The sequence below is a fragment of the Bubalus bubalis genome, chromosome 9 (assembly GCF_019923935.1).
Source record: "Bubalus bubalis isolate 160015118507 breed Murrah chromosome 9, NDDB_SH_1, whole genome shotgun sequence".
Taxonomy (NCBI): domain Eukaryota; kingdom Metazoa; phylum Chordata; class Mammalia; order Artiodactyla; family Bovidae; genus Bubalus; species Bubalus bubalis.
Window position 1 is genome coordinate 2,629,310 of NC_059165.1, and position 21,536 is coordinate 2,650,845.

The window sequence follows — 21,536 nt, forward strand, 5'->3', positions numbered from 1 at the left end:
CTAAATTTAAATAAAACTGTATTTTGAAAGATTCAAATCTGCTATAAATAACTTTGATTATAGAGTTTATCCTGAAATTCTTATAACTTTAAGAAAAAGCAATACTACTCAGATAATATTAGGTGTAAAAAATCAACAAGAACTCATGATTTTGAAATGCATGATGAAGAGAGATTAATGAAACAAAATAGGTTACACAGATGTAACTCTAATCATTTGGCCTAATACTAACCAGAATACTTAAGAGTGTAAAGACAATTCTTTCTTAACCAGTTTTGCTTTTATATAAATAACGCTTGTATAAATGCTTATATAAAACTGTTGTTTTATATAAACAACGCTTATATAATCCACGTACAAGTACATGGATTAAATCTCATGTGGCGATCTGGATGACAACTACTACAATCCCATACTTCTGCCTCAATAGGCAGGTACCAGCTCATGAGGAATCTTCTGATAGATACAACAAGAGTGTAATTTCACCAGAATTGCAACATACAGTTCTCTTAAATAAGACATTTGGTGTAGATTTAAATGAGAAATCTGTATGGGATATCTACTCTTGATGAGCTAACTGGACTATTCAAGTACATTTATTACATTTAAGCAAATAGAAGTTTCACTTGAGATTTAAACAATATTTTCACTTTCTTCATACTAAGCATAAACTAGGTATACCAGTGAAGAATGTGAATCTTCTCAAACTCCTAGAGTGAGTTGCCATTCCCTTCTCCAGAGGATCTTCCTGATGCAGGGATCAAACCCAGGTCTCCTGCGGTGCAGGCAGATTATTTTCCATCTAAGCCACCAGGGAAGCCCTCTGTGCTAGAGGGGAAGTGCTTCTCAAATATAAATAATTAAATACAAATCATGAAAATAACAAGGGATATTCTACAACATGCAATTACCTCAGGTATAAAAATATTTACTATAATTTTAGACATTGCATTATGAAGCGGACATAATATTCTATGATAATTTACAAACTATTAGTAATAAGCCTACAAATATATTTTTACATACAATTCCCAATTATATGATTTCCTAAATATTAATTGGGGCTTCCCAGATGGTGCAAGTGGTAAAGAACCTGCCTGCTAATTCAAGAGACCTAAGAGATGTGGGTTCCATCCCTGGGTCAGCAAGATCCCCTGGAGGAGGACATGGCAATCCACTTCAGTATTCTTGCCTGGAGAAGCCCATGGACAAAGGGGCCTGGCAGGCTACAGTCCACAGACCTGCGCAGAGACTTGACTGAGGCAACTTAGCATACAAATATTCACTACCATTCCCCCACTACTGACGAATATTTATTATGGCATATAATATTAAAAATAAATGTCAAAAATCTAAAACTTTATTAAGAAACTGCCTTTTTGAAAAAGAAACCTAAAAAGAAGTTCTTAACATTTTTGCCATAAAAGCAATAAAAAGGTAAAAATAATAATTACCAGAGATACTACATTGGCTGGCACGTTTTTCTGTAAAGGGCTAGACAGGAGATATTTTAGGTTCCTGGCCCATATGTATCGGTCATCACTACCCAACAAGGCCAATGTTTGTAGCACTGTATTATGAAAGCTGCTACAGACAATATGCCAAAAAAATTAGCAAGCCTGTGTTCCAATAAAACTTTATTTATAGACACTGATACCTGATTTCATATAAATTTTATATATCATGAAGTAGTCTTTCTTTTGAAATTTTTTCAATCATTTTGGAGGAGAAGAGGGAGAAGGTGAGAGGAATGGAGAGTGGCACGGAAGCATATACGCTAACATACGTTTACAAGCAGCCAAGGAGGATGTGCTGTGAGACCAGCAGACTCAAACTCAAACTCTAGAATAACCCAGAGGGGTGGGAATGGGCAGGGGGTGGGAGGGGACAGACGTACACCTATGGTTCATTTATGATGATGTATGACAGAAACCAAACCAATACTGTAAACCAACCATCAATCAATGAAAAAAAAAATAAAAATATAAAAACAAGGCTTAGCTCACAAGCCACCCAAATAGACACAGCAGGCCAGATGTGACCCCATGGGCCATAATGTGCAACTCCTATTACGTCACTTATTACAGAAGCTATACAACAGAGGTGATATAAGCAGATGTTAAGAGGGCAGGTTCCACAGTCTTGAATGTGGTTGACATGTGACCTCCCTACTTCCAATCTACATGACTTTGGACGAGTTGCCTAACTCTTCATCAGTTTCCTTCTCTATAAGCTGAGAATAATAATAGTACTGCCTATTAGGAATAATAGGAGCTATCCCACTTCGAAGGTCAGGAAGGGTGGTGGTGAGGAGATACCCCTCGTCCAAGGTAAGGAGCAATGGCTGCGCTTTGCTGGAGCAGCCGTGAAGAGATACCCCACGCCCAAGGTAAGAGAAACCCAAGTAAGATGGTAGGTATTGCAAGAGGGCATCAGAGGGCAAACACACTGAAACCATACTCACAGAAAACTAGTCAATCTAGTCACACTAGAACCACAGCCTTGTCTAACTCAATGAAACAAAACCATGCCCGTGGGGCAACCCAAGACGGGTGGGTCATGGTGGAGAGATTTGACAGAATGTGGTCCACTGGAGAAGGGAATGGCAAACCACTTCTGTATTCTTGCCTTGAGAACCCCATGAACAGTATGAAAAGGCAAAATGATAGGATACTGAAAGACAAACTCCCCAGGTCAGTAGGTGCCCAATATGCTACTGGAGATCTGTGGAGAAATAACTCCAGAAAGAATGAAGGGATGGAGCCAAAATAAAAAGAATACCCAGCTGTGGATGTGACTGGTGACAGAAGCAAGGTCCGATGCTGTAAAGAGCAATATTGCATAGGAACCTGGAATGTCAGGTCCATGAATCAAGGCAAATTGGAAGTGGTCAAACAAGAGATGGCAAGAGTGAATGTCGACATTCTAGGAATCAGCAAACTGAAATGGACTGGAATGGGTGAATTTAACTCAGATGACCATTATATCTACTGCTGCAAGCAGGAATTCCTCAGAAGAAATGGAGTGGCCATCATGGTCAACAAAAGAGTCTGAAATGCAATACTTGGACGCAATCTCAGAAATGACAGAATGATCTGTTCGTTTCCAAGGCAAATCATTCAATATCACAGTAATCCAAGTCTATGCCCCAACCAGTAACGCTGAAGAAGTTGAAGTTGAATGGTTCTATGAAGACCTACAAGACCTTTTAGAACTAACACCCAAAAAAGATGTCCTTTTCATTATAGGGCCTGGAATACAAAAGTAGGAAGTCAAGAAACACCTGGAGTAACAGGCAAATTTGGCCTTGGAATACGGAATGAAGCAGGGCAAAGACTAATAGAGTTTTGCCAAGAAAATGCGCTGGTCATAACAAACACCCTCTTCCAACAACACAAGAGAAGACTCTATACATGGACATCACCAGATGGTCAACACCGAAATCAGACTGATTATATTCTTTGCAGCCAAACATAGAGAAACACTATACAGTCAGCAAAAACAAAACCAGGAGCTGACTGTGGCTCAGACCATGGACTCCTTATTGCCAAATTCAGACTTAAATTGAAGAAAGTAGAGAAAACCACTAGACCATTCAGGTATGACCTAAATCAAATCCTTTATGATTATACAGTGGAAGTGAGAAACAGATTTAAGGGCCTAGACCTGATAGATACAGTGCCTGATGAACTATGGAATGAGGTTTGTGACACTGTACAGGAGACAGGGATCAAGACCATTCCCATAGAAAAGAAATGCAAAAAAGCAAAATGGCTGTCTGGGGAGGCCTTACAAATAGCTGTGAAAAGAAGAGAAGCGAAAAGCAAAGGAGAAAAGGAAAGATATAAACATCTGAATGCAGAGTTCCAAAGAATAACAAGAAGAGGTAAGAAAGCCTTCTTCAGTGATCAATGCAAAGAAATAGAGGACAACAACAGAATGGGAAAGACTAGGGATCTCTTCAAGAAAATCAGACATACCAAAGGAACATTTCATGCAAAGATGAACTCGATAAAGGACAGAAATGGTATGGACCTAACAGAAGCAGAAGATATTAAGAAGAGATGGCAAGAATACACAGAAGAACTGTACAAAAAAGATCTTCAAGACCCAGATAATCATGATGGTGTGATCACTGACCTAGAGCCAGACATCCTGGAATGTGAAGTCCAGTGGGCCTTAGAAAGCATCACTACGAACAAAGCTAGTGGAGGTGATGGAATTCCAGTTGAGCTATTCCAAATCCTGAAAGATGATACTGTGAAAGTGCTGCACTCAATATGCCAGCAAATTTGGAAAATTCAGCAGTGGCCACAGGACTGGAAAAGGTCAGTTTTCATTCCACTCCCAAAGAAAGGCAATGCCAAAGAATGCTCAAACTACTGCACAATTGCACTCATCTCACATGCTAGTAAAGTAATGCTCAAAATTCTCCAAGCCAGGCTTCAGCAATATGTGAACCGTGAACTTCCTGATGTTCAAACTGGTTTTAGAAAACGAAGAGGAATCAGAGATCAAATTGCCAACATCCGCTGGATCATGGAAAAAGCAAGAGAGTGCCAGAAAAACATCTATTTCTGCTTTATTGACTATGCCAAAGCCTTTGACTGTGTGGATCACAATCAACTGTGGAAAATTCTGAAAGAGATGGGAATACCAGACCACCTGATTTGCCTGTTGAGAATTCTGTATGCAGGTCAGGAAGCAACAGTTAGAACTGGACATGGAACAACAGACTGGTTCCAAATAGGAAAAGGAGTAAGTCAAGGCTGTATATTGTCACCCTGTTTATTTAACTTATATGCAGAGTATATCATGAGAAACACTGGACTGGAAGAAACACAAGCTGGAATTAAGATTGCTGGGAGAAATATCAATAACCTCAGATATGCAGATGACACCACCCTTATGGCAGAAAGTGAAGAGGAACTAAAAAGCCTCTTGATGAAAGTGAAAGAGGAGTGTGAAAAAGTTGGCTTAAAGTTCAACATTCAGAAAACGAAGATCATGGCATCCGGTCCCATCACTTCATGGGAAATAGATGGGGAAACAGTGGCAACAGTGTCAGACTTTACTTTTTGAGGCTCCAAAATCACTGCAGATAGTGATTTCAGCCATGAAATTAAAAGACGTTTACTCCTTGGAAGGAAAGTTATGACCAACCTAGATAGCATATTCAAAAGCAGAGATGTTACTTTGCCAACAAAGGTCCGTCTAGTCAAGGCTATGGTGTTTCCTGTGGTCATGTATGGATGTGAGAGTTGGACTGTGAAGAAGGCTGAGCGCCTAAGAATTGATGCTTTTGAACTGTGATGTTGGAGAAGACTCTTGAGAGTCCCTTGGACTGCAAGGAGATCCAACCAGTCCATTCTGAAGGAGATCAGCCCTGGGATTTCTTTGGAAGGACTGATGCTAAAGCTGAAACTCCATTACTTTGGCCATCTCATGCGAAGAGTTGATCCCTTAGAAAAGACCCTGATGCTGGGAGGGATTGGGGGCAGGAGGAGAAGGGGACGACAGAGGACGAGATGGCTGGATGGCATCATTGACTCGATGGACGTGAGTCTCAGTGAACTCCGGGAGTTGGTGGTGGACAGTGGGGCCTGACGTGCTGTGATTCATGGGGTCCCAAAGTGTCGGACACAACTGAGCGACTGATCTGATCTGATCTGAATAGGAATAATAATAGTTCATGTAACAGCATTACTTTCACAGCATCATCTTTCAGGATTTGGAATAGCTCAACTGGAATTCCATCACCTCCACTAGCTTTGTTCGTAGTGATGTGTTCTAAGGCCCACTTGACTTCACATTCCAGGATGTGTGGCCCTAGGTGAGTGATCACACCATCGTGATTATCTGTGTCGTGAAGCTCTCTTTTGTACAGTTCTCCTGTGTATTCTTGCCACCTATTCTTAACATCTTCTGCTTCTGTTAGGTCCATACCATTTCTGTCTTTTATCGAGCCAATCTTTGCATGCAGTGTTCCCTTGGTATCTCTAATTTTCTTGAAGAGATCTCTAGTCTTTCCCATTCTGTTGTTTTTCTCTATTTCTTTACATTGATCACTGAGGAAGGCTTTCTTACCTCTTCTTGCTATTCTTTGGAACTCTGCATTCAGATGCCTATATCTTTCCTTTTCTCCTTTGCTTTTCGCTTCTCTTTTTTCACAGCTATTTGTAAGGCCTCCTCAGACAGCCATTTTGCTTTTTTGCATTTCTTTTCTATGGGGATGGTCTTGATCCCTGTCTCCTGTACAATGTCACGAACCTCCATCCATAGTTCATCAGGCACTGTATCTATCAGGTCTAGGCCCTTAAATCTATTTCTCACTTCCACTGTATAATCATAAGGGATTTGATTTAGGTCATACCTGAATGGTGTAGTGGTTTTCCCTATTTTCTTTAAGTCTGAATTTGGCATTAAGGAGTTCATGATCTGAGCCACAGTGAGCTCCCAGCCCTGTTTTTGCTGACTATATAGAGCTTCTCCATCTTTGGCTGCAAAGAATATAATCATTCTGATTTTGGTGTTGACCATCTGGTGATGTCCATGTGTAGAGTGTTCTCTTGTGTTGTTGGAAGAGGGTGTTTGCTATGACCAGTGTGTTCTCTTGGCAACACTCTATTAGCCTTTGCCCTGCTTCATTCCGTATTCCAAGGCCAAATTTGCCTGTTACTCCAGGTGTTTCTTGACTTCCTACTTTTGCATTCCAGTCCCCTATACTGAAAAGGACATCTTTTTTGGTATTAGTTCTAAAAGGTCTTGTAGGTCTTCATAGAATGGTTCAGCTTCTTCAGTATTACTGATTGGGGCATAGGCTTGGATTACTGTGATATTGAATGGTTTGCCTTGGAAACGAACACAGATGATGCTGTGAACGTGCTGCACTCAATATGCCAGCAAATTTGAAAACTCAGCAGTGGCCACAGGACTGGAACAGGTCACTTTTCATTACAATCCCAAAGAAAGGCAATGCCAAAGAATGTTCAAACTACCGCACAATTGCACTCATCTCACATGCTAGTAAAATAATGCTCAAAATTCTCCAAGCCAGGCTTCAGCAATACATGAACCGTGAACTTCCTGATGTTCAAGCTGGTTTTAGAAAAGGCAGAGGAACCAGAGATTAAATTGCCAACATCCACTGGATCATGGAAAAAGCAAGAGAGTTCCAGAAAAACATCTATTTCTGCTTTATTGACTATGCCAAAGCCTTTGACCATGTGGATCACAATAAACTGTGGAAAATTATGAAAGAGATGGGAATACCAGACCACCTGACCTGCCTCTTGAGAAATCTGTATGCAGGTCAGGAAGCAACAGTTAGAACTGGACATGGAACAACAGACTGGCTCCAAATAGGAAAAGGAGTACGTCAGGGCTGTATATTATCAACCTGCTTGTTTAACTTATACACAGAGTACATCAGGAGGAATGCTGGGCTGGAAGAAGCACAAGCTGGAATCAAGATTGCTGGGAGAAATATCAATAACCTCAGATATGCAGATGACACCACCCTTATGGCAGAAAGTGAAGAGGAACTAAAGAGCCTCTTGATTAAAGTGAGAGAGGAGAGTGACAAAGCTGGCTTAAAGCTTAACATTCAGAAAACGAAGATCATGGCATCTGGTCCCATCACTTCATGGCAAATAGATGAGGAAACAGTGGAAACAGTGTTGGACTTTATTTTGGGGCCTCCAAAGTCACTGCAGATGGTGACTGCAGCCATGAAATAAAAGATGCTTACTCCTCGGAAGGAAAGTTATGACCAATCTAGATAGCATATTCAAAAGCAGAGACATTACTTTGCCAACAAACGTCCATCTAGTCAAGGCTATGGTTTTTCCAATGGTCATGTATGGATGTGAGAGTTGGACTGTGAAGAAGGCTGAGCGCCAAAGAATTGATGCTTTTGAACTGTGGTGTTGGAGAAGACTCTTGAGAGTCCCTTGGACTGCAAGGAGATCCAACCAGTCCATCCTAAAGGAAATCAGTCCTGGGTGTTCATTGGAAGGACTGATGCTAAAGCTGAAACTCCAGTACTTTGGCCACCTCATGTGAAGAGTTGACTCTTTGGAAAAGACTCTGAAGCTGGGAGGGATGGGGGCTGGAGAAGAAGGGGACAACAGAGGATGAGATGGTTGGATGGCATCACCGAATCGATGGACATGAGTTTGAGTGAACTTGGAGAGTTGGTATTGGACAGGGAGGCCTAGTGTGCTGCGATTCATGGGGTCACAAAGAGTCAGACACGACTGAGCGACTGGACTGAACTGAACTGAACAGGGCTACTATACGGATGAAATGTGGCACAGAAGGGACTAAGCAAAGATCCTAGCATCCAATAATGAGTCAAATAAATTTGCTGTTGCTGTCATAATCAAAACACGGTAAAAGTTCTATCTCATAATAATACACATTCTGATATGCAAAGGCATTCTACTTCCGAATGTCTACAGGCATAATTAGAGAAAAATCTTTTAAAAAACAGCCATAACATTTCCCAACTGGGAGATACCATAAAAGTAATTTTGTTTCACCAGAAGCTCAAGGATGTTTCTGGTTCAAGTCTGAGTTAAAGTCAAAACCAGAACTAGAATCAATTGTCTTCATCTGTATTTTCAGGCCAGAAAATCCTCTGTTTATTTTATCTTTGTAGCAATTTAGTAGACATTTATTGACCAAAATTTAGACAACATTCCTTTCTGAGGGATTTGGAAAAGAGTTCTTGGTAAGCATGAGGTCAGAGGCTGGCAAAGACTACTCCAGACAGACACAACAGCACAGTGATTAAGAGCAAAAAATCAGTATCAAAGCAGGATTAACATTTCAGCTACTAGACCACATGACCTTGGGTAATTTATTTAATATTTCTGGGGCTCACAGAATAGGTACTCAAAAAATATTTGAATAAAAGGTCAAAAGAACCAGCTTCTCTCAAAGTTAAAGGTCTTGCTCACAACCAAAGCTTCAACTTTTGAAAAATTTGACAATTAAAGAGAAAACATACACAGGTATAATGGGCTGGATGTGAGCCCCCGCCAAAGATATATCCACCCAAAACCTATAAATGGGACCCTTCTTGGAAAAGGAGTTTATAATTAAGGAGTTTATAATCAAGGATCTCAAAATGAAATCGACCTGGATTGTCCGTGCGGGTCTCGAATCCAAAGATAAGCTTCCATACAAGAAGACAAACAGGAGAAGAAAACACACAGAAGAAAAGGTGGTGTGAAGAAAGGGGACATAGGCTGGCATGACGTGCCCACAGGTCAAGAAATGCCGGGGTTTGCCAGCAGCTACCCGCCAGAAGCTTGGAGGGAGGCATTCTCACTCAGAAGGAACCAACTCTGGGGGCACCTTGATTTTTAACTTCTGGCCTCTAGAACTACGAGAGAATAAATCTATGTTGTTTTTAAGCCACCAGGTTTGTGGTCATTTGTGATAGCAGTCCTAGGAAACTGATGCACAGCTGACAAAGAGTCGCTGAATATTTACCTCGTAACGTGATCATCAGCTGCCCTAAGCATCAAAAACAAAACAAAAAAAACCCAAGCTTACGTGAATTCTATTAATCAGGAAAACTGGTCCAAAAATTGCATTATTCTCATAAATTCTATACAGTGAGATTAAAATGTGCATACATGCATTTTTATTGTTCACTCTTTCCACTCCAGGTTTTAGACACTTATCTCAGGCCAAAACAACACTGTGCCCTCAAATGCACTATCAGAAGTATAGCTGCAGTCTCAAAGACAGTTTTTCCCAACAGGAACCCTGATTACTCCAGAAACTATACAGCAATATGCACAGCTCAGCAGCAGCAAGGTCACAGGACCTTTTTATTCATTTACAGTGCAGCAGCTGGAACAGTAGCTAACTTTTTATTTGCTTTGCTAGCATCTATTTCACACTAATTAGCACACATGGTTTTCACATTTTTGGATCCAGTATTGTTTCCAATTATAAGGCGCCAGCAAAGAAAAGAGGAATTTCAAAGGCAATCAACCACTAATCAAAAACATAAGTTGATATAAGTTTATGCATATAGGGCATGTAGTAAAAAGATTAACACTGGAAATAAGTATAAAATTACTGGGCCATAGTCTTTATTCTATCAGATCTTTTTCATGGTTTATATAGAAATGGTATTAGACAGACTTCTCCAAGCTAGCTATTTTTCTACTTCAAACTTTTCACTTCACGTAGTTGAGAAAAATGGAGATCAGCAGTGAGATGACTCAACTCATGACACATGTATGATGACAAAGCCAACTCCCTCTTCTACTGTAACGCCTGGCTTAGATTACATTCGCAAAGTCAACCAACGCTGGGCATTGGTCACTCATTCAGAAATTTAGTGTGAGGTGAGGAGAAAATGCTCTAATGACATTAAAGTAGAAATGTTACATAGAAACAATGACTGCATTCAAATTTAGAACATTTAGTGTAAAAACTGTTGCTCATTTACACCCCCAAAAGATGCACTATTTTGAATACCATATCTCAAGAATGTAATAAAAACACAAAAAGACCAGTAAAAATTTAAAATAATTATAAGACTAAAGAATGCTGCTAATAAGAACATACACTCATGCACACACACACACACACAGAGGCACTGGGGACTGGAATGGCAAAATGTTAGATGTGACCGAAAACTACAAAACATCAGACAGATAAAATTATCTATTTTTTCTACTAAAGATAAAAACTAAGATGGGGAGAGCGCTTTGAATACAGATACAGGAAAGGCTGGATCCGCATGTCAGAAATGCTTCATTCAGTGCCTATAAATTCTGTTACATTTCAAAGTAGTTCAGTGAGAAGCCAAATGATTTTAAGTAATGTCAAATACTTAAATAAAACTGAGAATAACATCACTACTACTAAAATTTTAGGGGCTCTGTTAAAGAGGACAGCCATAATACACTGCTTGAGGTCACTGTGGAGAAAATACGGACATGCTCTGAAAACGGCTCTGGCAGTAGCTGACGTTTGCTGAGCACGAACTATGTGCCAAGCACCATGCAGCCTGTCCACGCAGTCTTCTGCACATCTAGTCATCTCTAACACTACGTAGCAGGCCCTCTTAGCCTCACCTCATATATTAAAAAGCTGAAGTTTGCAGTGGTTAGGTAACTTTTGCAAGGGCAATAGTAAGTTCTCATCCAGAGTACTAATTCTTACATTCAATCTTGTAATCACAATCATATCACTTGATCCCTTCCCTACAATGATTGGGTAGGAACAAGATAATCTACAGAACCAAAAGATTAATGCCTAGAATTTTTAAAAAAACCAGCTTCAGGGCTCTAAGAATCATACAAAGTTTCAAAAGATCACCCACAAATTGTCTTAAGTCTTAAAAGGTACAAAATAAAATCAAACAGTGAATTACGGTATCTTTAAACTTCAGTAGAAATTAAGAATTTTTAAAAGAATAACTTACTTTAGAACTAAATGGCACTAATGAGATGCCTCATTAGACCATATTTTGAAAAAAAGACTATCTTCACAAAACAAATTTATATTTCTGTGTTCCTATCAATAATACATGGTTCAAAATGAACATAATCTTACTTTGCTAAGTCAAAACTACAAGATAACTGTTTCATACTTTCTTCCATCTGAATTTCAGGCCTTTCCCCGCCCTCCAGATTCCTCCAGTTATGTTAAAATATGGGTCATCACTTCTTGCCACTGACAATGCCCGATTCTGTTCCTCCCCCAGTCCCTTGCCACTCCACGCCTGCACTTGGTATATTTACCATTTGCTCTTTCTAATCTACAATACTTTGCAAAATCATGAAAATAACTTCTTTACAACTGCTTCTAAACAAGAGTAGAAAGAACATTTGATCTTTATTATGTGAACTTACATTCATCTGTGAAATCCAAATAGAATATTTTTTCTCCTACTTCTTATTTCAGAGTAAAAGTCACAGAGACAATGATCCACGGAGAAACTGGATGTTTTCCTACTTGCTTTTAAGCGTGAAACTATGTCTGTTAAGTCGCTTCAGTCATGTCTGATTCTGTGACCCTACGGACTGCAGCCCGCCAGGCTCCTCTGTCCATGGGATTCTCCAGGCAAGAAGGCTGGAGTGGGCTGCCATTTTCTCCTCCACGGGATCTTCCTGACCAAGGGATGAAACCCGCGTCTCTATGTCTCCGGCATTGACTAGCAGGTTCTTTACCACTAGTGCCACCACCTGGATGCCTTACTTGCATGCCTTAAATTAGGATAGTCTTTCCAGGTTTTCACTACCATCCTGGAAAAAGATATTGCCATATCTCCTGTTCTCTCTTCAGCTTTCATTTTACTTGAGCCCTGGGGAAGGCAGATTTCTCAAACGGTCTCTACAGTTCCCACCCCTTGGTGTGTTCATCCCGCATGATCACTGGGACAGTGAACGTGGTGGAGTTTCTTCCACGATTAGGTTATGTGCATGTGACACAGTTGATTTTTAAAAAGGGAGAATATTCTGAATGTGCCTGACCCAATCAGGTAAGCCCTTGAAAGAGACTGGCGTCTCCCTGAAGGCAGAGATTTAAAGCTTAGCAGAGATTCAGTGTGAAGAACGTCCTCCACTGCCAGAGGGGATTATACAGCAAAGTATTCTGGTGACCTCCAGGTGAAAGCCAGCATGCAAATGAGGGCCTCAATCCTCAAATGCAAGGAACTGACTTTTGCCACAACTTCAGGAGCTTGAGGCAGACCCGCAAGCTTCACGTGAGAAGATAGCCAGCAAACAACCTGACTTTAATGGGATCCTGAGCAAGGAGTCGGGCCAGGCCTGGACTTCTGACCTACAGGAGCTAAATCCAGGGCTTTTTTGAAGCCAGTAAAAAAGTGGTGGTTGGCAACATAGCACAGAAAAGGAAGGTAAGATCTCTCAGCCTCTGCATCTCACTGGTGGCTCCTTTCCTGAAATGCTTCTTTGGGTGACTCTTGTTTCCTCTCGTCATTCCTGTCTCCATGTGAGCCTTATTTTCCCCATCCTCCTCAGGTTCCCCAAGCTTCTGGTCTGAGCCTTTTCCTCAAACTCTACCATCTTCCTGTGTGATTTCTCTCCTTTTTTAGATAATGTTTGTTGACCAACTACAACGTTCCAGATAGTAATGCGAGCTCTAGGGAGCCATCAGTGAGGTGAGGGGAAAAAAAAAAACAAACCAACTCCTGCTCCTGTGGAAGGTTCACTGGTTCTGTTGTAATCAAGGCAAAACTGTCTCCTGTGTTCCAGATTCAAATCGCCAACCTCTTTTAGGAAACTCAGACTCAGGGAGGTAAAGTGGAAGTCGCTCAGTCATGTCCAACTCTCTGCAACCCCATGGACTGTGGCCTGCCAGACTGCTTTGTCCATAGGATTCTCCAGACAAGAACACTGGAATGGGTTGCCATTTGCCTCTCCAGGGGAATCTTCCCAACCCAGGGATCAAACCCAGGTCTCCAGCACTGCAGGTGGATTCTTTACTGTCTGAGCAACCAGGGAAGCCCAAGTAAGTGTCTAAAGTCCCTCAGTCTGAACCCAATCTGGAATACATCTTATCCTTCAATATTCTGAAACCATTTGCTCAGCTGAAACCCCACTTCTTCACCCATTCACTCCTGTGTTACTGCAACCCGACCTTCTCCCTGCGTACTCCACAGCACGTACATTCCCTCTGAGCTCACTGAGAACCTCTAAAGCTGCCAAAGCCACAGAAAGCTTTTCAGCCTTGTCTGTCTCTCCACTGAACTGTCTACTCCTTTGTTCTTCTATCTTTCAAATTACCCTACTTTCTTCTTTTTTTCTCTTCCTCTTTAATTACACTGGCCACTTCCAAGTCTTCATCTCCAGCTTCAGAAGGACATCCCAAACTGTGGCTACTCATCTCGACAAAAAGTTCAGGACACCTCAGGCTGTCAATATCCCACACTGAACTCAGTCCTCCCACAGCCTGGTGGTCCCCCTGCTTGGGGCACTAGGTGGATGGAGCCAGTACGACCCCCGTCACCTGTCGGTGGCCATCCTCCACCCCACCTTTATCTCTCCCTGTCACTCATTCCACAGAGCCGGTCAGTCATCTTCCTGCCCACTGCTGCTACTGCTACTACTGCTAAGTCATGTCCAACTCTGTGCAACCCCATAGACAGCAGCCCACCAGGCTCCCCCGTCCCTAGAATTCTCCAGGCAAGAGTGCTGGAGTGGGTTGCCACTGCCTTCTCCATCCTGCCCACTGAGCACCCCCTAAAAATCATACTTGCTTCTCTGCCTTAGACAGAAAAGTCTATAATAATTGATAAAATATAAACATTAACATCTATTTAAAATCTGTTAGATGTTAATGTTTATATGAACAGTCAACTAAGTGTGGAGCTCAAAATTTTTATGTTTATAATAAGCCTTCTATGTTTATTTCAAAGACGAATAATAGCAGAGATTTGTGATTAAGTAGCAAATCATAGTTTTAAAATAAGTAGTAGTTTTCCTACCACTTTCTACTGCTGTTCTTTACTCTATTGCTGTTCCCCCCATTGATAGAGAGCCTGTAATAAGCAAGTCATGAGTCTTCATTTCTCTCTGGCCAGCCATTCTTAGTGACCTTCCCTTTAGTTTAAAAAAAAAAAAAAAAAAACCAGCTATAATCTTTACAAGCTCAATTCCATAAGATGCCTGCGTATCTTATTTCTGTTAATATAAATAAAATACAAAAGCTAACGTTCCATTGGTGAATAATGCAATAGATAAACCACGTAACCAAGGATTTCTGGAATTCCAGTAAATAGTAGTTCAAATGATATCTAGATTCTACCTAGAAACTTCTGGTTATGACAAGAATTGACTTATAAGACTTTAGCTTTATTTGATGAAATATGTTCTCTTGGTCCCATCAGCACTTAGATTGATCAGTGCAACATATCCTAGAACACAGCAATCTACTTTTGTGTGCTTTCTTAATTCAAGATTTGGGCGAGGGGAGTACAGGGAGAGGAAGAGGCTTTAAGGTAGCCAATGCTTTCTTGCTACCACAAACAAAACAACAGATGTGGACTTTACTAATTACTGAAGGATATATACCTTTATAAAATTAGAAATGTAGAAATACTTTACCTGCAGTGATTGAGTAAAAGAAGCTAAAAAACATCTCATGCCATTTCTCTTTCATCTGTAACCTCCAGGGTCCTAGAGTACTTTGGGATGAATTTTCAACATATATCCAATGTTCTCAGATATCTATAGGTATGCTTCTTAATCAGAATAAAGTTTTATATAAATAATGTTTTTAGTACATAGAAAAGCATTGTAAAGAGTAAACTGTAAAGATTCTAGGGATTATCTGGCTGAATGACTGGCTACAGAGTCTAGAGTATTCGTCTATCATTCTTCCTTTTGGCTTATTTTACAGTTTTGACCATAACTGCTACCACTGCCACCCTCTCTCATCCTCTTAAGAAACAAGCAAAACTAGTCTTAATAGATGTATACTTTCAAGGCAGATGCCATAAAAATCACATCATTCATACCTGGAATAAATCTTATTCAGAAATTAATTAGAAATTGAGAATATAAAGCAATAACCTAAAACTATAAAATTAGCGACAATCTGAAATATGTACAATGACCCTGTTTTCCCTTAATATATGTAAAAGCCCATAAATTCTTTAAATCTTTGCTTTTGTCCTCATGAAAAAGATTAAGTCCTACAATAAATCTCAAGAACTCACCAAATTAACTACTTTCATTCATATTATCATATCACCAAACACTGAAATATGTATATAACTTTAAAACAGCATGTAATATGCTGTAAAGCTACAGAGGCAATTAAGTCTCCCTAATAATTCAACCAAAAACTAGGGAGGTGGGGGCGAGGTAGATTACCATGCTTTCAAAATAGAGGTATTTATGAAAACAAAATGTGATAGCCAGATTCTTTAATATTAGAATCAATAACACCTATTGATGCATTGAAATTCTTCTACTTTAATAATCTCAGTGCCACAAAAGCTCCTGTGGAAGCTAGCACCTTCTCAAACATACAAATATATAAACAAATAATAACAATAAAAATAGCAGCTTTGTGCTGTGCTACATTTTCTATTTTCACTAAAACTTTACTTAATCTTCCACTCGGAACTCCATTCAAAAACACATCTAAACCTAACCAAATCAGGTTTTGTGTTTCTTATAAAATAAGAAGTCTATAAAGTAAGCAGCCCAGAGTTGATGCCAGAAACTCGAGAGGAACAAGGGTCAAGGAGTCCTCGTCCATCTTTAAGAAAAAGACTCTTGACCTAAACTTGCTTACCAGCTATCAGACCTCAATCAGTACTATTTTTAGATTGATGAACATAGAAACTACAATTTTGGATGGAACTTGCACATGAATGCTAAAGTCATCCCAAATGGCTAGAGGTAGAAAAAGAGACAATGAACCACAGAACACTTATTCTTTGATAAATGAATAGGAATAACCAGAAACATAAAAGAACTCATGAAAAAATGAAAAAATTACTTCAGAGAAGAAGTAAATATATAGTACAACCAAACCCCAAAAGCCTTGACAGCACAGAGGCTTTCACATAAAGTGAAAGAATAAAAAAGGTAGTACTTGTGAACATTTCTTAACACTGAGTTATACTGATATGAGAGGATGAATCTCTTGAGAAGGAAGCACACTTAGCAGAATGAAATTCCAGGGGCACAGTAAAGAAGTGTCAGAAAGTGCAGAGCTATCTGAGGATGCTTTGGGGAAGTGAAACTAAGGTAAAGAATGAACGTGCCATATATAACACAGAGTGAATATCACACACTAACTGACAGAGGAAGAAGACAGCTAGAGAAAGCAGCATGGCCGCAAAGCTCAGCAAAAGAAGACGAAGCAGGCTTGCATCTGTCACCAGAGCCCGAGCTTCCAGTAAAAAGAATGGCCCCTGCCTAAAATTAGCCCTCATTACTCAGTATACATCTTATGGTGATAAGGATTCACTGAAAACATCATAAAATAATAACAGAGAGTAAAAATGAAAGAGGTCAGAACATCCCTATGAAATGAGGATAAACAGTGACTCCATGGGCCTCCTGGTAGCTCAGCTGGTAAAGATCTACCTGCAATGCAAGAGACCCTGGTTCGATTCCTGGGTCGGAAAGATCCCCTGAATAACAGGCTACCCACTCCAGTTTACTTGGCCCTTCCTGGTGGTTCAGACGGTGAAGAATCCACCTGCAACGTGGGAGACCTGGGTTCTATCCCTGGGTAGGGAAGATCCCCTGGAGGAGGGCATGGCAACCCACTCCAGTATTCTTACCCGGAGAATCCCATGGACAGAGGAGCCTGGTGGGCTACAGTCCATGGGGTCAAAAAGAGTCAGACACGACCAAGCGACTAAGCACAGCACAGCACACAGTGACTTCATAAGAATACAGAACCCTCCTTTGATCAATTCAGGTATGGATCATCACATAAGCTAATATAAATGAATCTGAATATGTGTGTTTCTGAGTGGATGTAGTAACATCCGACTAAACAAGACTGACAATAAATGTTTAAGCGCTTAAAAGTATATTTACAGATTTATCATAAGCTAAAAAGTCCCATTATATTTAGGCCAGCATTGGCTAATAACCAAAAACAAATAATCATAGTTATAGATGGACATTCACAGGTATGAGAGTTCAATAAATATCTATTTGAAGATAGTGTGCATATCTATACATAATATCTACCTGAGGTTGGTGCCTGATAGCCATCAAGACAAAAACTCTTATTCTATGTGCCTTAAGATAATGTAGGAGTAATGCAGAATAATGTAGAAATTTATATAATAGCTAATAATATAACTTTTAATCTTTTCCATTTTATTTTGAAAACATGCAGCAGAGTTGACACAAAAGATAAAATTAAGAGGATTAAGCACAATTTCAAGAACAAGAAATACAGAGCATAAGTCTGTTTTGCAAAAACAGTAATGAGATACACAAAAAGTAGAAGTACAGAAAAATATCAAATAAGGATCATAAAATATATCAGGAAGAGAAAAGTGAAAAGGAAGCAAGACTTTATTTTAAAGCTACAGGAAAATTACAGTTGTACAAGTCACTAGCTAGCTACATGAGGCACTAATTATCTCGGTCTTCAGAGACATTGTTATATATAAAATGACAGATTAGACAGGATGACACCAATAGATTCTACATCCTCTGACATTTTTATGACTCCTTAAATCAAGGTAACATAAAACTTACAAATATAAGAAATGATTCTTATAAATGGTACTCACCCAATGACTCTAAGACACTAGTATTTAGAACACCATAACTACGAATTTTGTAACATTAAAACAGAAATTATGTCTATTAAATTCTCTTCAAATATAAAAGAAAAAATATATGAAGCATACAAAATCATTGAATGTTGCTTTTGGACATTTTCCATTCTTATCTGAAGGCCAGAATTTACTTTTCTTAATGTAGCGAATCTGGAAGAATGACAGCCTAAAATACAGGGTCATTAACTGAGCGACTTGCGGGAGGCAGGCAATTCAATTTAAACTGCAAAAGAGCACGTAAACCTACGCGTTAACTAACAAACTCAAGATGGGACCCCATTCTTACATAGAAATGACAGGCACTAACATCCTAAAATACTAGTGTGTTCCCGATAACCGAATTAAAACACAAGAACTGATGATAAAAGTAGTACTGAACTCTGCAGTTACACAGCACAGTGAAAAGCTTCACCAGGCATCGTTCCTGATTACTTAATACCATCCGAGAAAATATTATTTCCCTTTGCTGACAGAAATTGAAACTAAGAGGGTCAAACTAGGCTCACCAGCCAATAAAGAAACTGAAATCTGGAGATAAAGAAACCGTAACCCCGCCACAGAAGTTAAACCGCGCGCTGCTTCTCCTCAGACGGCGGCAGGGCGGCCCTCCCCTTCCCAAGGCGCCTGCCTCTCCCACCGCGGTGCTTCTCCTCAGACGGCGGCAGGGCGGCCCTCCCCTCCCCAGGGCGCCTGCCTCTCCCACCGCGCGCTGCTTCTCCTCAGACGGCGGCAGGGCGGCCCTCCCCTTCCCAAGGCGCCTGCCTCTGCCCTCCGCGCGGTGATTCTCCTCACGTGCTTCTCCTCAGACGGCGGCAGAGCCTGCGTCTCCGTCCGCGCCCCCGGGGTGGGCGCACGCCCCGGGCCGCCTTACCTGCCCCCTCCTGACCTCCGAGGTGGACGGGCAGGACGCCTCGGAGCTGTCCCCGGGCCCGTAGGGCTCAGAGGGCTGTGGGTCACCGCCAGCCTCCGGCGCGCCCTCACCCTGCGAGCCCCGGCGGCTCCTCTCCATGGCGGCCTCCGCCGAGGGCCGGGCGAGGGCTCGCGGGAGGCACCTTCCCTCGGCCTCCCCGGCGCCGGCAGCCGGGCAGGAACACGGGCTCTGCCGCCGGCACTGTCTCCCCTGCGGCACGACGTCTGACACTCAGCTCCCGGAGGAGAGGGACTCGCACACGCCACGAAGGGAACGGGTGTGCTGGCCCACAGACTGTGAAGACCCACTATTTCAGAAACAAACCCACGCTGCAACTGACCTTTTTAAATACAAACACCTTGTCTCCTCTCTATACAACCGGTAGAAGTCATCTGCTTTAGAAACTTGGATCTTGAGATCTCCAAGAACAGACCAAACTTTCAAGCACTTCTTGAAACAAAAATATTGGCAAAAAGCCTTCTTAAAAAGCCTTTCTCAACCCAGTATATTTTAATTGATTTCAAGAAGGGATAATTCTCCAATGCTTTATAATTCATCTGATTCAAACATTAAGAATCTAAATTATACACAAAAATAATCTTTAAGGTCTAAATAAAAACTAAACATGTCCATACAGAAATGTGTTGAGCTTAACAATGTACAATGAGGTGAAAGGCCTGGAGAAGCAGTATCATGCTCGGGCTACTTAACACCACAAATGTTTAATTTGAAAATAAGGCTCCTGTTTTGTTACTCTGTTTTATACTAACTTGTTCACTGCTACATAAACCCTTGTTCTATTCATCCATTTCTTTAGAAGAAGGCACGGTGCTTCTACTAGATGCCAGATACCATATTCAGATACTGTGCAGAACATTCTTTAAAACGGGCCAAACTCCAAGACGCTTTTTTTTTAAACAAATAAGAAAAAACAGGAGAAAAGCAAGAGAAACCAATTATACAAAAGTCTTACTCAATAAAACTTTCCTAGCTCACAATTCTGACATAAAGTCTCTTTCTTTAAATCCTTTGCTTCCTTTTTCAATTCCATGAACTTAAAAAAAAAAAAAAAAAAAAAAAAAAAGCGGTATCTCCTGTATAATTTCCTCTATTTCTCTAGTCTAAACACATACACATTTTGATTTTGCTGTTATAACAATCATTCATTTTTATATCATGTCCATTAGGGAAAAGACTCATTTTATATTTTGAGAATAACTTAATAAAATGTTAGAATTAATGAATAATAATAATAGACAACATAGGATGGGGAGGCTTTTATCAGCCAGACCTTCTTTAAAACATTCTAGGTAGATTATCTCAGCACAAGCTGGAATCAAGATTGCCAGGAGAAATATCAATAACCTCAGATACACAGATGACACCACCCTTATGGCAGAAAGCAAAGAGGAACTGAAGAGCATCTTGATGAGAGTAAAACAGGAAGAATGAAAATGCTGGCTTAAATCTCAATATTCAAAAAACTAAGATCATGGCATCCGGTCCCATCACTTCATGGCAAATAGATGGGAAACAGTGGAAAAAGTGACCAAATTTATTTTCTTGGGCTCCAAAATCACTGCAGATGGTGACTGCAGCCAGGAATTTAAAAGATGCTTGCTCCTTGGAAGAAAAGCTATGACCAACCTAGACAGCATATTAAAAAGCAGAGACATTGCTTTGCCAACAAAGGTCCGTCTAGTCAGTTCAGTTCAGTTCAGTCGCTCAGTCATGTCTGACTCTTTGCGACTCCATGAATCGCAGCACGCCAGGCCTCCCTGTGTATTACCAGCTCCCAGAGTTCACCCAAACTCATGTCCATCGAGTCAGTGATGCCATCCAGCCATCTCATTCTCTGTCATCCCCTTCTCCTCCTGCCCCCAATCCCTCCCAGCATCAGAGTCTTTTCCAATGAGTCAACTCTTCACATGAGGTGGCCAGAGTACTGGAGTTTCAGCTTTAGCATCATTCCTTCCAAAGAAATCCCAGGACTGATCTCCTTTAGAATGGACTGGTTGGATCTCCTTGCAGTCCAAGGGATTCTCAAGAGTCTTCTCCAGCACCACAGTTCAAAAGCATCAATTCTTTGGTGTTCAGCTTTCTTCACAGTCCAACTCTCACATACATACATGACCACTGGAAAAACCATAGCCTTGACTAGACGGACCTTTGTTGGTAAAGTAATGTCTCTGCTGTTGAATATGCTGTCTAGGTTGGTCATAACTTTTCTTCCAAGGAGTAAGCGTCTTTTAATTTCATGGCTGCAATCACCATCTGCAGTGATTTTGGAGCCCAAAAAAAGTCTGA

At 40.7% G+C, this 21,536-nt stretch overlaps 1 protein-coding gene across 15 annotated transcripts in view; it reads right to left on the reverse strand.

Moving 5' to 3' along the window:
• The window catches only part of FER (FER tyrosine kinase), a 479,416-nt gene that overhangs the window by 271,860 nt on the left and 186,020 nt on the right, over positions 1-21,536 (reverse strand). Inside the window, exon 1 of one of the 15 annotated variants that reach the window (XM_044947261.2) lies at positions 19,191-20,185. The exons of the other annotated variants lie outside the window; for them this stretch is intronic. Coding sequence (XP_044803196.1) covers positions 19,191-19,328 — 138 coding nt within the window. The 5' untranslated portion in view covers positions 19,329-20,185. Of the gene's footprint in view, positions 1-19,190; positions 20,186-21,536 lie in introns of those variants that run through there. 15 annotated transcript variants of the gene reach the window in all.